The 16,055-nt window shown below is 39.7% G+C and overlaps 1 protein-coding gene across 2 annotated transcripts; it reads left to right on the top strand.

The window, feature by feature from the left end:
• The first annotated feature begins 11,074 nt into the window (after positions 1–11,074).
• On the top strand, positions 11,075–15,612 carry LOC148041294 (uncharacterized). Of its 2 annotated transcripts, XM_087678873.1 has the most exons (4): positions 11,075–11,390; positions 11,752–12,649; positions 13,091–13,164; positions 13,472–15,612. In XM_087678873.1, exons 2-4 carry the CDS (start codon positions 11,975–11,977, stop codon positions 13,536–13,538), a joined length of 816 nt encoding a protein of 271 aa, XP_087534999.1. In that variant the 5' UTR covers positions 11,075–11,390; positions 11,752–11,974; the 3' UTR covers positions 13,539–15,612. The 2 variants fall into 2 exon arrangements, with proteins under 2 accessions (XP_087534999.1, XP_087534995.1); XM_087678869.1 differs by lacking the exon at positions 13,091–13,164 and having other exon boundaries at positions 11,083–11,390; positions 13,472–15,595.
• Positions 15,613–16,055: the final 443 nt, after the last annotated feature.

The raw sequence follows: 16,055 nt of genomic DNA on the forward strand, positions 1-16,055 counted from the left end.
ATAAACTTATTTTTGAAACTCTCCTAGGTAGTGAGACAATCTATGCTCTTACGAACCACGGTCCACCAAAGAGATGCTCAATCGACTAAGTGATTAGTGACACATTTAATTTTATCTTTTTCATTGTATGTCTCTTCATGAAAGTAATCATCAAACTGACTGATGAATGTAAAAACAGTCTTTCCATCTCGAGTTCCATTGAAAGTATGGAATTTGAAATTTCTTTGACTTATCTTTCTTTCTTTGCAGATGGATTGAGCTTCGAGAGTTGCATCGATGGTTCGTCGGATAAGATCTTCGGGTTGTGGTCCATCTTTTTCGGTAGTGGATCATTGTAAATTGGCCAATTGAACTTGCAAAGCTTGCCGAGCTCTTCATTCTTCATCCAACTGCATCATAATTAAATCCAATTTTTGTCCATCGTAGGTTCAGGAAGATCGCCTTCAGCCATTAAATCGTCCATATTTTGTTCCCTCATCCTGTAAAAATTCAAAAGACCTAACTCTCTCAAAATCCAATTAGTGGGATGAGCGTAGCTCAAAGTCGGGTGTACAAGGCTTATAATTTTTTGTTTGGCTTTTATGGTCTTCGACTTTTGCAGTTGCGGGATTTGAAGTCTTCGTAAAATCTGCATATGACCTTCTGCGTGTGCTGAAACTGGTTCAGCAATTCTACGTATGCGAACAGAGTCTTCCAGGGAACAACTTTGCAGTTCAATGCTTCTGCGCAGGAACAGTCCTTACGGGAGTTTTTAGAATAAGTCAGTTTTGACCTCTGCTGACTTCCAGGACTTGCAGAGTGATAGAACTTGAGGAACTTGACAGACTTTGAAATTTTTTGACTTGTAGCTTAGTTGATTAGACTTATAGCTTAATTTGTTTGACGACGAATTTTAGGGGGGGGCGTTTTTTAGCCGCCGAAAATCACGGCGAGTATATACTGATGCCACCGATTCAAGAATTTGAAATACTAAGCTTTTAAAAAGCTTAGTTTTAAGCTTTTAAGCTTTGTGAAAGAGATGAAGCTTATCTGTATATTGACTGGGAAAAGCGACTTGATAGAAGAGATGTAGGAGTGGTCCTCTGCTTCCTTAGGCCGGTCCTTCGCGATCAGAGGCTGTAAACAGAGGTTCTTGACCGCCAGGAATCCACCCGTATCGACCGTTCACGATGAAACTGACTGTAGAGTTCGATCGTTCCAGGAGCTCCGTCTTCGCACAAGATGGGTAGCGATTGGAAGCTCTCGATCTCAGCTTCGCTTTGATACCACTGGTGCGCAAATCGGATGCTGTATGCTCACGTAGTGAACGCCGAAAGGTCCCCAAGAACAAAAGAACTCTACTTTTTGCACAAAACTCAAGGTAGAAAGCATGCACGATACGAACAAGAGACCAATTGGGTGCAATCTCTCCCCATGCCTTGTGTGAGCGCTCCACAAAGCATGTATTTTATGTATTAATCATCTTCAAGCTCAAATAATAGCCCAAATTACAAAATAGTACGCTTTTGGCTTTTGAGTTTGCTTTAGTGCAAAATAGAAATAAAGCTAATGGGCGGGCGTCCAAAGAGTTAGGCATACCCAATACAATGTCTAAATACAAATATCATAATTGTGCGCCCATGCGCATACAAAATAATAAATAAATATCCAACGCCTTAATAAATAGGTGTGACAAAATATAGGCACCATGCCTAAGGTATGCGCCCATCAAAATATAAATGATAACCTGAATACATACTATCCTCCAATGCTTCCCTCCACCACTGCTGCTATCTCTACACATCAACTGAAGCATTCACAATCGTTAGTAAAATAATACAATTAAATCGACAAAAGTGAATAGCTAGTAGTCTTCAGCTACATAAATCAACTGGTTAGAAATCAATCCTAACCTTAATTTATCATCACGAGTGCGCACTCTAAACTCATAAACGTTTATTAATTTAATATGTATTTTGTGGAATCACCCGCTATGGAATCACCCATGTACACACTAAATTAATGAATCGCCCGAAAAGGATAGGCGTCCCCATCAACTTCTCGCACAAAGAATCCACTTTGTGTATGAGCCCCGGTCAACAAAGTTTACGGAATCCACCGTAAAATCTCACGGAATCCACCGTGGCACAGAATCCACCGTGAAATATGCCTCCTGGCATCAGCTTCATGAAAGCCCTTGAGGGTTTTGTGTGACAACAAGCTCATCTAGAGAGGGTATAATGGCTAAAGGAGGGTTTTGTGCGACAACGAGCTCATCTAGAGAGGGAAGAATGGCTAAAGGTTGGCTAGTGTCGAAGGCATTGGTGCATATTTCGGAGTACTTCTCAATGATGGATTCACATAACAAGATACTGTGGATGCTAAAAGACGATGATAGACTAACAAGAGATATAGTGGTCAAAAATGGAATAGAGAAGAGGATGGATGGTACCATAGAGGAGAAAGTGAATCATTTTTGTATATTGCTCCATTGTAATAAAGCTAAATTCCACATCAAGCTTTTAAACTGAAAATACAAGAAATAGACATAAAATTCCAAGAAGCCATAGCCAAAGTAGCTTGGTAAGAAATGCTATTATCATTTTTGGCTGAGAATTAAATGATGAGAGGCTGTAGCAAGGTATGCACCCCAAGCTATGGTGGCCAAGAGTATTCACCCTTTTAGATGGTGGGAGGTTGAGACCTCAAACAATATATGTTTTGTAAAATGGCAAAAAGATGCTACACATGTTACATCTCCACCTTTTATACTTACTCTAGACTAAGGCATTTGTGCTAAGCATTTATGCTTTATTACAAGCCATCCCAGCCTAAAAGAGCTTTGTCCTCAAAGCTGGAATTGGGATAATTGATAAAGAAAGATTACAAGAATAGCTTGTAAGTTATGAATCCATGCTGAATGAAACTCCAAGTTGAAAAAGATCTCATATATCAATGAAGTATAGGTATGAAATTTGAATATACTAATGGAAACTGTCCAAAACAAGTTGTTGCACAATAATGGCCATAACTTGAAGAAGGAATGTCCAATCATCATGGTTGAGCTGTGAAAATGTAGAGGACAATCCCTAGTATCTAGCCATGCCATAAAAATCCAATTTTGATGACCATAGAGCAATTAGTTTTATGATAGAAATTTAATACACCAAGCTGTCTTGTTCAGATATTACTCTGTTTCCTGCAAAAGCCATGGAAAAGAGTCAAGGTATGATGATGGTTTCCAAGTAGACTCCTCCATGGGCAAACCTCTCCATTTAATAAGGTACTCCAGCAGCAAACAGTTTCTTAAAATCTTTTCTCTTTTGCCAATAACCTTTTCAGGCTCATAAATGATAAGACCATCTTCATCCATGGGAGATAACTCCTCTAAAGCCTTTATGGATGGACCCACACATCTCTTAAGTTGGAAAACATGGAAGGTAGAATGGATCCTTGTTGAAGAAGGCAAATCGAGCTTGTATGCAAGCTCACCAACTCATTTGAGGATTTGATAAGGCCCATAGTAACGATGAGCCAACTTATTATGACTGCCTTTGAGAGAAGCATACCTAGATTTAGGCAATTTGAGGAATACCCAATCCCCTTCTTCAAACTCCACAGGTCTCCGCTTTTTATCAGCATAAGCCTTTATAACATCTTGTGCCTTCCGAATGTTTTCCTTGCATTGATGCAAAAGAGCTTCCATTTTCTCAACTTCAGCCTTGGCTTGTGGATTCATGTCTTCATGAAAAATGACTAAAGGTATTTGCACTTTGTATCCATAAAGTGCTTCAAATGGTGGCATGTCAATACTCATATGATGAGTATTATTATAATAGAATTCAGCAAGATGTAACCAATGATCCCACAAAACTTGAGTGTCATGGCAAAAATGACAAAGATAGACTTCCAACCATTTATTGACACACTCCATTTGGCCAAGTCAAAATTGTTCCCATATAAGTGAATAAACTCCTCCAAAAGCTTCCCATGAACTTAGTATCACGATCGGATACTATCTTCAGTAGCATACCATGAAGTTTAAAAATGCATTCCATGGACTATTCAGCCACTTGCTTTGTTGTAAATTGAGCCTTGGTAGGGATAAAATGAGCTAATTTAGTCAACCGGTCCACCACCACATAAATGCTATTCCACCCATGCTTTGTTGTAGGTAAGCCCACAATAAAATCCATTGTAATATCAGTCCACTTGCCTTGAGGAATAGGAAGTGGCTGAAGTAATCCACTGGGTAGAAGAGAGGAATCTTTATTTTTTTGACACAGAAGACATTGCATAACATAATCCTTAACATCCCTCCAAATGCCCTTCCAATAGAAACTCTTATGGATATTGTCAAATATTTTAAACAACCCATGGTGTCCCGCTACGGGTGAAGAGTGCATCTCATGCAAGATACGGTCTTTGAAACAAGATTGTGGTGTCAAGAATACTCTACCACGATACCATAAAAGACCGTTGTGCTATTTGAAATTTGGATACTCTTTTACTTTTCCTTGCTAAAATTCCTTCATCATCTTTGATGCTTGCTCATCAAGCAAATACTCCTCTTGGATATCATGGATCCAATCCTTATGCACGGTTGAAATGGTAGAGATGGAACATGCCCATATTCTTGATAAGGCATCCACTACCACATTGTCTTTTCCAGCCATATAAGATATTTCAAAATCATATCCTTGAAGAGTAGCTAACCATCTTTGTTGCTTGGGAGATAAATTTGGTTGTGCAAGAAAATATTTCAGCACACGATGATCTCTTTTGACCTTGAAATGGCTGCCATAAAGGTAATGATGCCACTTTTTGATAGCATGCAATATTGCTAACATCTCTTGCTCATAAACATGTAATTGACACTCTTTGTCATCAAGCTTTCGGCTCTCATAATCTATGACTCCATGATCTTGACATAAAATAGCCCCAATTCCTCTTCCACTAGCATTCGCACATATGATAAATTCCTTTGAGAAATCCGAACATACAAGGATGGGTGGTGAAATTAGAAGAGATTTCAGCTCACTGAAACTTTGATCAACGATGGAGTCCCAAAAGAAAGCTTTCTTTTTTAGCCTATCCACATCAATGGAGCCGCCACATGAGCATAATTCTTGATGAGCCTTCTATAGAAGGATGACAACCCAAGGAATCCTCTCAAAGAGGTTGCATTCATAGGAGTAGGCTATTCTTTGACACATTTTACCTTATTGTGGTCCACTCTAATCCCTTGTTCTCCCACAACATGACCTAAGTATTCAACTTCATCTTCCATGAAAGAACACTTCGTCATCTTGGCAAAGAGTGTGTGTCTTCGTAAAGTGTCAAAGACCTCTCTCATATGCTTCAAATTCTCATCCTTGGATTTACTATAGATTAGGATATCATCAAAGAAAACAAGAACTGTTTTGAATAAGAAGGGCTGCAATATTTTATTCATAAGGGCTTGGAAAGTCCAAATGGCATAACCAAGAAGTGATATAACCCTCTTTCAGTTCTAAAGGTTTTTTTGAACTCATCTCCTTCCTTCATTCAGATTTGATGATAATCCGATCGAAGATCTATTTTGGTGAAGAACTTTGCATCTTTAAGCTCATCCAGAAGATCATCAATTCGGAGAATAGGATACCTATTCTTGACTGTTGACTTGTTTAAATCCCGATAATCGATATACATACGAAATGATCCATTCTTCTTTTTAACTAAGAGCACAGGAGAGACAAACGGTGATTGACTTTGTTTAATTAAACCCATTTGCAGCAATTCCTTGACTTAACGCTCTACATCTTCCCTTTCAAACTTGGACAAGCGATAGGGAGGTTTGTTGATGGGTTTTGTATTGGGCAATAAGTCAATAGGATGGTCAACCTCTCACTTTGGAGGTAAGGATGATGGTGGATGAAATAAATCCTTATATTCCTCCAATAGCTCTTCTAATCTTGGATCCCTTTCCTTTGAAGGAGAAGATGGCCAATTTGTTGATTGACCTTCATCTACTTTCACAAGCAAAAGAGTGAAGATGCACGATTTTGCATTGATTTCTTTTCGCAACTTCTTCATGGAAATGAGTTCTATTTGTTTGTGGTCTATGCCTTTCGACTCTGTGTGCTATCCTTGCCAATTAAATTCCATTAGCATTTGTTCCAAGTCCAAGGTAAATTTGCCAAGTATTTTTAGCCAATTACAACCAATGACAATGTCAATAGGCCCCATATCCAAAGTGATCAAATCCACTTTTATTGCACAAGAGGGTGATAATTCAATTGAGGTACATGGACACACTTCTTTACTAGACTTATATGCACCATTGGCAACTTGTATCCGCAAGGAAGAATCCATATCAATGGGTAGAAACTTCAGCCCATTCAAAGATTTGGTGTTGACGAAGATATGAGTGCTGCCTGTATCCACTAGAATATGTGCAACCTTGCCATTAAAAACCTTTGAGTCTAAGTGTGTTTTTCCTTTTGCAACCGGTCCATGTATCATGTGAGATGGTATACAAGGAAGCATGAGAATCATGATTACAACCTGGATCAAAATGAAATCCATCCATGGGATCATAGAATTCTTCGTTTGTGACATGCTCTTCATCATGAATCTCTTCAACCATTGGGTATGCATCAACATGCAGTAAATTTCCATCTTGATCTTCTTCTTCTTCAACTTCCACTTCCTGAGTGATCACCATGTTGATTTTTGAGTTCGTAGCTTTACACTTCAGGTTATGATCTTATGACCACTTCTCCCCACACTTGAAGCATAATCCTTTTGCATGCATTTCCCAAAGCTTGTCGTGAGGAAGGAAGTTGCTGTTAGTTTCAGTTCTTGAAAAAGTACTTCTTGGCTTAGCCACATTTCTGAAAATTTGCCCCTGTTTTGGTACAAAATTTCCACTTTGTTTAGAGGCATAAATAGTGGGAAATGTTGGCACTTTGCTGTTATAATTGTTTGGACTGTTATAACCTCTGTTTTCTTACCTAAAAGAGTCTCTTGATTGGCTAAAAACTTGCCCATACTTTGTAGGTTGATTGGAAACATTATTACCCATACTTCTTTGCTGAAAATTTCATGCATCCCTTTTGTACTTCAAAGAGTATGTTTCAGCCAATTGTATGGCCTCGTGTAATGTTTTTGGTTGTTGAGCTCCTACCTCTGATGATAGGGTAGGGTCAAGACCAAAAATGTATTTATTCAGCTTAGCAAAATCTGAAATACCTTCAACATACATGGAAAGATTCAAGTAGGCATTGGAATAGTCTCTAACAGACATTCCCCTTTGAGCGCACACATACCATCTTCTTTGAAGTCTTTCTTTTTCCAAAGGAGGCACAAAGACATCAATCATCGCTTGCTTGAACTCCTCCCAAGAGTCAAAACTTTGCCCAATCTTTTGCATGTAACGCCACCAGGTATGGGCATAACCTTCAAGATGAAGAGCCACGAAATAAATTTTGGCCTCTTCACTTCTAGGGTAAAGGGTGAAGTACAATTCGAGCTTATTGATCCACTCCTCCCATTCTAAAGGTGATGCATAATCTCCTTTGAAATTAGTGATATTGATATTCTCTTTATATTCTTTTTCATTGTAAGATGGCTGCCCATGAGATTGTTGTCTCCATGAATTTTTTCTAAAAGTAGGTTGCCCAAAACCATGAGATGAGGGTTGTCCATTTGAAACACGCTCTTGATTTGGGATGTCATGGGTTGATCTTTGCTCATCATGCCTTCCACCTTCATGATCTTGATTGTTGATTGCATTTCCTTATTGTGCATTTAAGGGCTGATGATAAAAATTCTTGTAGAAGGGGTCACATCCATGATAATCATTGTCCCATCGAGTGTTATCATGTTCCCCTTCATGCCTATGATTATCCTTTGGACTGCTAAACTGAGGCCTTGGAGTATGAATACCATGAATTTGTGAAGGATGATGGCTACTCTTGACTCTAGATGGCTCTTCCTTTTCAAAGGTGTGCATTACTGGCTAAGAATTTTCTTTGTTTGGATGTGAAGGATTACCAACAAAGGGAATCGCATGGGAGTCTTCAATATTTTGAGGATCACTTTGTGGTTTGCTTCCGATTTCCTTTATGGCTGAGATGAGCCCTTGGAATAAGAATCTATTACTTTGCTACAATTCAGAGATTCACTGGTGTACTTGAGCCATCCCTTGCAGCAAACCTTGATTCATATGGGTTAAACCTTCATTCAAAGCCTTCAAATCCTTAGAAAGGCCTTTATTGACATGTCCCCGCTCTTTTGACATTAGGAGACAATCATTCCTTGCATGCTCTTCATGTATGTCCTGATGTCCTTGATGTGTGCTATGAGCAATCCCAATACTTAATTCTTCATCTACTTGATCAACATTATGGGCTTCAGTTGTGTAATTTTGATCCTCTTGGAAGTCTTTGATACCATCATTCAATGCCTCAGTAATAGGGTCTTTCTTCTTATTCCTAGCCATTAGGAAATAGTGCTGTAATAGTAGATAATTTATTTCTAAGCCACTTGTATCTCTCTGAATATGGCACCAATCCCAATGCTTAATAGCTCTATGGAAATCTTATTATATGTGGATATACCATATTTAATAATATCTCAACTTGCAATAGTGTATATAGGTCGATTGAACTCAAACAATGTATTTCAGACATCCTGTTTAGGTGCAGTCCACTAGACCCCTTGTCAGTAAATTGACCATAACTTTTGCTCCCGATGTCGGATCAACAAACTTTTTTATTCAAATTGGAGATTAGGATCCCATCTTTGAATGGAGCTATTAAGTTCTTAGTTTGGATCAGGACAGAATTTTTTGTAATAATAACTGTATACCTGTTCAGAGAATTCCTACAACCTGTTAACACCCTGTGGGAACCCTGTTTGACCCTGAAATGAATCCTGTAGTACTTGTAGACCTTCAAAGCAATTAGTAGACTTATGATAGGCTGTAAGGAACCTGCAAGTATCCAGTAAACCCTTGTAACTAATAGGTACCTGTGTGAAAAGGCCTGTAAATCTGTCCAAGGATGTCACAATCTGCCCTGTTCGGTACCCAAGTCTTCAAATCTTCATCCACTCTTTCCCAAGTTGTCTTCCATAGTCCACCACCTATGATGAGGGATAAAACGGTAGGACATGCACTTACATGGGCTTTGAAATTCCGGAAGGTGTGCAAAGTTCCTTCTGGGCCAGGTTGTGCACCCCTACGGAGTCTTAAATAGCAAGGGAGGGTCACCTCTCTTTTGTCTTCCTATCTCGGAGAGCTCATGGTGATGAGCTAGATATCTTGAAAACTCAGCTCAAGAAGAGATGAATGACATGTGACATGCCTCACATATTCTTGGGATGTGCATCATGCGCAATCACTTTAAGGGGCTCCTTTATCTATTCACAGAAGGAGTATCTCTAGAAAGTCCTTGAGTGGTTTCATATGCAGGATGATAAGCCTATTGGCTATCCTCTACCTTTTGATGTGAAGGTTAGTTAGGCTGATTTCGTAGTTTGATGAGTAGAAGGTAGAGAAGGCCAAGATTCCTTATGCATTCATTGTGGGTAGTTTGAAGTATACCATGATAGCCACTTGTCTTGACATAGCATTTGCAGTGGGAGTTGTGACACAGTATATGGCTATGCCATCAAGGGTATCATGAGGTACTTGAAGGGCACAACAACTATGTGCATATGTTATGGTGGCCAATATACATGAGTCTTGGGGTACACTGACTCTACATATGCATGACATGCAGATAAGTAGGAAGTCCACCTTGGATATGTCTTCACCTTTGCTAGAGGTGTTGTTTCTTGGATGTTCGTGGTGTAGAAATGCATGGCTCTCTCTACTATTGAGGCCAAATATGTTGCAGTCACTAAGGCTTGCAATGAGGCTCTCTAGTTAGGTCGTTTGACCTTGGTATTATTGATGTGGTCCCTATATTGCATTCAGATTCTATGAGTGCTATCTAGTTAGCCAAGAATCTAGTTTTCCATGCGAAGATGAAACACATTGAGGTGTGTTACCACTTCATCCAGAGAGGTTGTTGAGGATAGGTGTGTTGACGTTGTGAAGATCTCAACTGTCCAAAATCTTGCAGATTTGCTCATGAAAAGTCTCTTAGCAAAGTGTTTTGCCTTCCTTAAGAAGTTGATAAGCATTGGATGAGATGATGTGTTTCCTCATCTTGTTATACTTACGTACATTTGTACTTTGTCACTTTTTTCTTGTTCTCTCCTCACACTAGGGACACATTCATCTTTAAGTGGGAGGTTGTTGGCGATAAAGGTGCATGTGCCTAGTTGCCCATGTATTACTATATTGACAATATACCCACACATCTATATACTGCAGGTGGTGAGTACCCATCATTGTCACTTCATTCTTTATTCTTTCAGAGGAAAGGCCGATCACACATTGTGACTGTTTGAGTTCCAACATCTTGTGTGTGTGTGTCTCTCTCTTGCTCTTGCTCCTTTCACCATAGCTCTTGCTTCTGCTTGTGTGCTTCCACTCCAGGCTCACTCCCTTCAGTAGGATCATAATATGAGTCATCTATATTATTTTGCAATAAACAAAAACTCATTTAGAGGACAAGTTGTTCAGGTTTCCAAGAATGCTCTTAGAGGCTTGACTATTAGACACATTTGATCCCTTAGGAATCATAGACTCCACTTTATGAACATCCTAAAAATTTCGAGTTATATGATACTCCTCAAAAGGAGGTAGCCTAGTTTTTTGTAAGACTCATGAAGAAGTCATGCTAATGTGATAGCTAGGAATTTGCACAAGTTTATGAATTGGAATGGTTGAGAGCATGGAGCATCTAATTTGATAATTTGAGGTAGTTAGATAGTTAATTACCTTAACATATATCTCGAAATGTTGAGAAACAAAATATGTTAAACCTTAGTTGTACATCGAGAGCATTGGTCTTTGTTGGGTGTTTGTTTGGAGCAGCGAGACGAGCCATAGAAACCTAAAGGAAGTAGTGATGCCCATGAGCAAAAGCACAAGGGACACATTGCACAACACTACAACAAGAGCTGTCTTTTTTATAGGTATGTGGCAACAAGCAAAAAAGGCGGAAAAGCCTGTCACCCTCTTCCTCTGCACAGATTTTTACCCATCTAATTTATTGCGTGCTTGCTTATGAATCTATATCCCCTGCCCCCTGCTCATCAGGGCCCCTCCCTTGAAACCTGCGCGTATAGGCGTTCGTGTTCGCTCGTGCCCCACGCCTCCCTCTCTCTCTCTCTCTCTCTCTCTCTCTCTCTGTGCGCATTTGGAAGGGTCTCTGGGAGAGAGGAAATTATAGGAGAAGAGCAAGAAGAAGAAGATCTCCTTCTCTCTGCATGCACAATTGGGAGCTTTCTTGAGGAATTCTCTAACAATGCAGGTCTCTCTCTCTCTCTCTCGGTCTATATCTCTATGTTTCTGAGTTAATTTGAACTCTTCGTTTTGTATTTGGACTGATGATTGCTTTCTCGCCAAACTTCCGATTTTCTCTCTCATCACATCACCATGCTTATCGTAATGGTTCTCTAGACTCATCACAGGGAAAGACATGCCCTTTTGCTTGCACTGCTGCAATTGGGCCTCTCTGAGACCGTGAGTATTGAGGAACAAGGATTCAGTAGCTGGATGGATAGCTAACATTCTGTGTTTTGGGGCTACTTTTTTCTTTCATCTACACTTGATTCTGAATGACTTATCTGTGCGGACACTTAACCATCACATATGTCTCTTTACTCCTGCAGATGGGCAGCTTCCATCCTTTGCCAGCAGAACCCTTGAAAGCGAACCTATCTCATTTGCTCTGCTCTGTTGCCAGTGATTTCAGTGAGCTAGAGTTGTCAAATGATCTGCCAAGCCTGTAAGCTCATGAAAATCCCTGATGCTGGGAGTAGGTGCCACACACCTTTAGATAATAAAGGCAGTTTATCATCTAGTTTGCAAGCTACTCTTTGAGGTTTGCCAAACATGGTCCCTACCATGGACTCAGGCCAGAGCAGAGCTGCCAGCTTGATGCATGCTGCCAGGAGAAGCCATTTCGTCTCTCGAATAGAGAAGTATGAGGCTAAGCTACGGCAAGCAAGAGCTGTCACTCGCGAGCAGAGGTTGGCTATGGCTACAAGCACAGGTGAGCGACAGCCTCTTTGCAAGGAAGAAGACAATTCGTATCTTTCTGAGAAGGTTGTAGAGCAGGAGCAACCAGTAATGGAACAGAAAGGTATCAAACAACAGGAAGTTATCAAAAAACAGGATGAACTAAGTTTATTGGAACAAAAAACCATGATAGAGAAAAAAGAAATTGGTCCTGGGACTCAGGAGCTACAGAGAACTATGTCTGCTGTAATGAAGGATTTGTTGAAACATACTGAAGCCTTGAATATTACCAGCCACATGCCAGAGAAGAATGTTTGTACTGAAGATCCTAAACATTTAGCCAGTCAGGTCAGATTGCACATGGAGTTCTTGAAGCCATTTGCTAATCCTGAGGTAAATATTGCGGCTGTGGCTGCATCTCTCAAGGTTAGGATCAAAGCAGCAGATATGCCAGCACCTATGCAAGAGCATGCTTTCCGGCATGCAAGGGAGTGCTCGACGACATTGGAGAAGCTTCACTGCAAGCACATTGCATATTCACTGAAAAAGGTCAGTAAAGTTGCTATCATGTGGGCCAAAGAATGGTTTAGTTGTTTTGTTTTGATCACATAAAGCTCAGAGTGTTTATGGAATCTGATGACTGTTTCAGTGCTTTCCACTGACTGTATTCAGTGTAGATTCAGATTGTTAATATTTGGAGTCTGATAATTGAATGCTTCGCTCTGTATCACGGTCATCTCATGATCATACATCTAGTTAATCACCTAGTCATTTTGATGATCTTGTTTTTTAGAATATATTGAGAACATGCTTTAGACTCTAATGACAATTTCTGCAGCACTGCATGGCCTGCCTAACTAAGCTCTGGTTGGTTTAATTTTTGACCTCTTATTTCCTTTTGAAGCAGTAGGAAGTATTTTCATTGATTCTTGCAGACCTGTGGGGTTTTCTGCTACTGATTCCAGGTTTGTTTGGAATTTGGGTGCTTAGATAGGCGACTTTGTGCCTTGCAGACCTATCACTCTCAGCTTTGCGTGCACTTTAGCTCTCAGGTCTGATTGCTTGTGAGTTACGTCTGCCCTCCTGTCTACTTGGAGCAGTAAGACTGTCAGCGATTGTAGGAGTAGCTTAACTCAAGGGGACTTCCATTGTTGCTTAAGCATTTGAATGCACAGTTGTCAACACTATTGTTAAACAACTAGCATTTCTGTTGACATGCTGTTATCATATCAGTTCATTGGATTTCAAGAGTTTTGTTGGTCATATTGCTTTCTGTAATTATGAAGTTGTGTGTTTGGTTATGTAAGCTCCTGTCGATTTGCGCAGGAATTGGCCTTAAGATTTGATTGTTCCATTGTACTATTTTGGCAGGAGTTCGACAAAGTGTATGGTCCTGCATGGCATTGTATTGTTGGTACAAGCTTTGGATCCTATGTAACTCACTCTTTGGGAGGGTTTGCCTATTTTTCTCTAGACAAGATTTCCATCCTGCTGTTCAAAACAACAGTGGAGCCCCTGGAGCACTAAAAATGGCTCTGTACGTTCCCATATGTAAATGTACAACAGTGGAGCCCCTGGAGCACTAAAAATGGCTCTGTATGTTCCCATATGTTAATGTGCATGGATTACACATGAAATTTCTTAAGAGTCCACTGACTATATTTTGCTGAATTTCCATAAGGAATCCTAGGTAGCAGGAAGTTCTTTATTGGCACTCATACAAGCTCAAATTTGAAGTTGTTCATATTTATCATTTGTTACAGCAATTCTCAGATCAAGGTACTTTATTGTAATGATAGGATAGGGTTTGAATCTGTTGCTTGGGTGGCCTGAGTGGCATTTTCTGGTTCACATTCAATAGGTGAGCTTCAAGCTCTGACTGGAAATATTAGATTACAGGATATAAAAATCTCAACTTCCCTTGATTACCAGGGCTAGGTAACTTTTTCTGGACATGCCGACGTGAACATTTTCCCACCCTGCTGTTTGAATTGGCTGATATCACAAACACTATGTAGCACTCAGGTCACATCTCTTCAGTTTGCTGGTTCGGCAGGATTTCTCGATGTGCAGTAGTGTTGTTTAATGAGTGTGGTTTCTGGTTCAAACATGCAGCAAGCAGTTTACACTGTGAAGGTCAGTGCATGCCACTGCACTGTTAGTATGAAGCTTGTAGAATTAACTTTGGTTCTCATGTAAACTGTTGCTGTCAAGGTCTTTCATGCTCTATTCAGGAGACATGTTTGGTGCAAACACATCTGAGGTCTTCCTGAGCAAGATTGCTAGAGAGTTTATTTCATCCAGACTTCTCTAAGATGGTACTAAGCACTTAATACTCAGCAGGTGGTAGAACTTTGAATGCCATATACTCAAGTCCTTGGTACCTCCTTTCACTTTATGTGACTGAGAAGAGGATGCATATGTTGCACTTTGTTATTTACTGTTGAGTTTTCCAGTAAATTGCGTACTTTTGGTTTATGCCCTTCCTCTAGCTGTATGTTTCAGCTTTTAAACCGGCGATCTCTTTCTGCAGCATATACTTTTCACTTTAACTGCAAACTTTAAAGCTCTAGATGTTACAGAGCTCCTGATTAGTCTGCATCCTAACAAATGTACTGCTGCTCAGTTTTTGTTCTGGTTTATTCTTGATGACCAGACTGAAATGGAGCTGGAACCCATAGGTGTGGTCAATGATAATTGGCTCAAATATGTGTGTTACTATACCCCGTATTTTGTGTACTATTTTTCTCTTAGAATCAAGTTTCCTACTTTTGGTTTACTCTTTAGTTTGAGGTTTATGTGCTGTTTGATTGCTCAACATTGGTATATACATTTTAGAACACTGATTTTGATTTGTACAATTGAGTTTGCCAGAGGCTCACTTAAAGAAATAATCTCCAGTGTCCCATGTAGAAGGTTAACTTAGCCCTCTGACTAGCTTTAGGCTGGATTTTAGGGTCTACTTGATTGCTTAGTCTGTAGTTTATACAAGCAAAATGCTAAACATATTTATAGGGCAGCCCTTACCAAGACAACTACTGTAATGGAATAAGCTGGCCTGAACAGGACACAATAAACATACTAGACAGCTTACAAGGTAACCATCTATAATGGAATAAGCTGGCCCAAACAGGACACCATAAACATACCAGACAGCCTTACAAGGTAACCTTCTATAATGGGTTGACGCAAAACATGAGATTCAAATACTTGCATATATATTGTGGACGTTACAGGAAGCGATTCAGGTGGAATTCCTTGAGAAGATCAGCAATAAAGTCATGCCCCTTGTATCTCAATGATGCTATCTTGGAACTTCAAGGTGTAACCAGCTCACGGCCAGGAGGGTTTCTAATAAGATATTAGGCCTCCATGCTATCATGGAGAAGGTACATTGAGCTAACTTTCTTAAGGGCTTTATATACCATTTCCTACAGGCTTTATTTCCAGATTTGTATGGAGAGCTGTTCTTATGAAGGCCTTTGAAGGCTACTAGAACCTTTTTCTTTGCAACACTCTTTGTCCAAAGAGGATCAAAACTGATTTTTAATAAACATTTCTTGTTCCTATGTCTCTATGGCCTTGATTGCCATAGCATGGATTAATCCTTCTCACCCATATCTTCGATGTTCTCAATTTGGTATGAGGAAAACATGTTTTCTAGTAGTTTAAACTCTAAAGATGTAGTGCCCATGCCCACTTATAAAGTCCCTCCACTGCCAACAATCAACTAGAAGCTTCTCTCTCTCATGCTTACACTTGTGCATAGTCGACTCTCGCTTGCACAACTTCTTGTGGTGAGTCAATGCATAAAACAAAACTTAACATCTCTTAGCTTTAAAGTATTATAGGGATTTATTGGTTTATGAACAATAGAAGTGGGTCAAGAATCTTTCTTTTTTCCTAATGCTCTAGTCACCTATGTAGTTTGTTTTGCAGTTAAAACCCATTGTTG

Source organism: Lygodium microphyllum, chromosome 1 (assembly GCF_053477565.2).
Source record: "Lygodium microphyllum isolate KBCC chromosome 1, Lygodium_microphyllum_v1.1.10, whole genome shotgun sequence".
Lineage (NCBI taxonomy): Eukaryota > Viridiplantae > Streptophyta > Polypodiopsida > Schizaeales > Lygodiaceae > Lygodium > Lygodium microphyllum.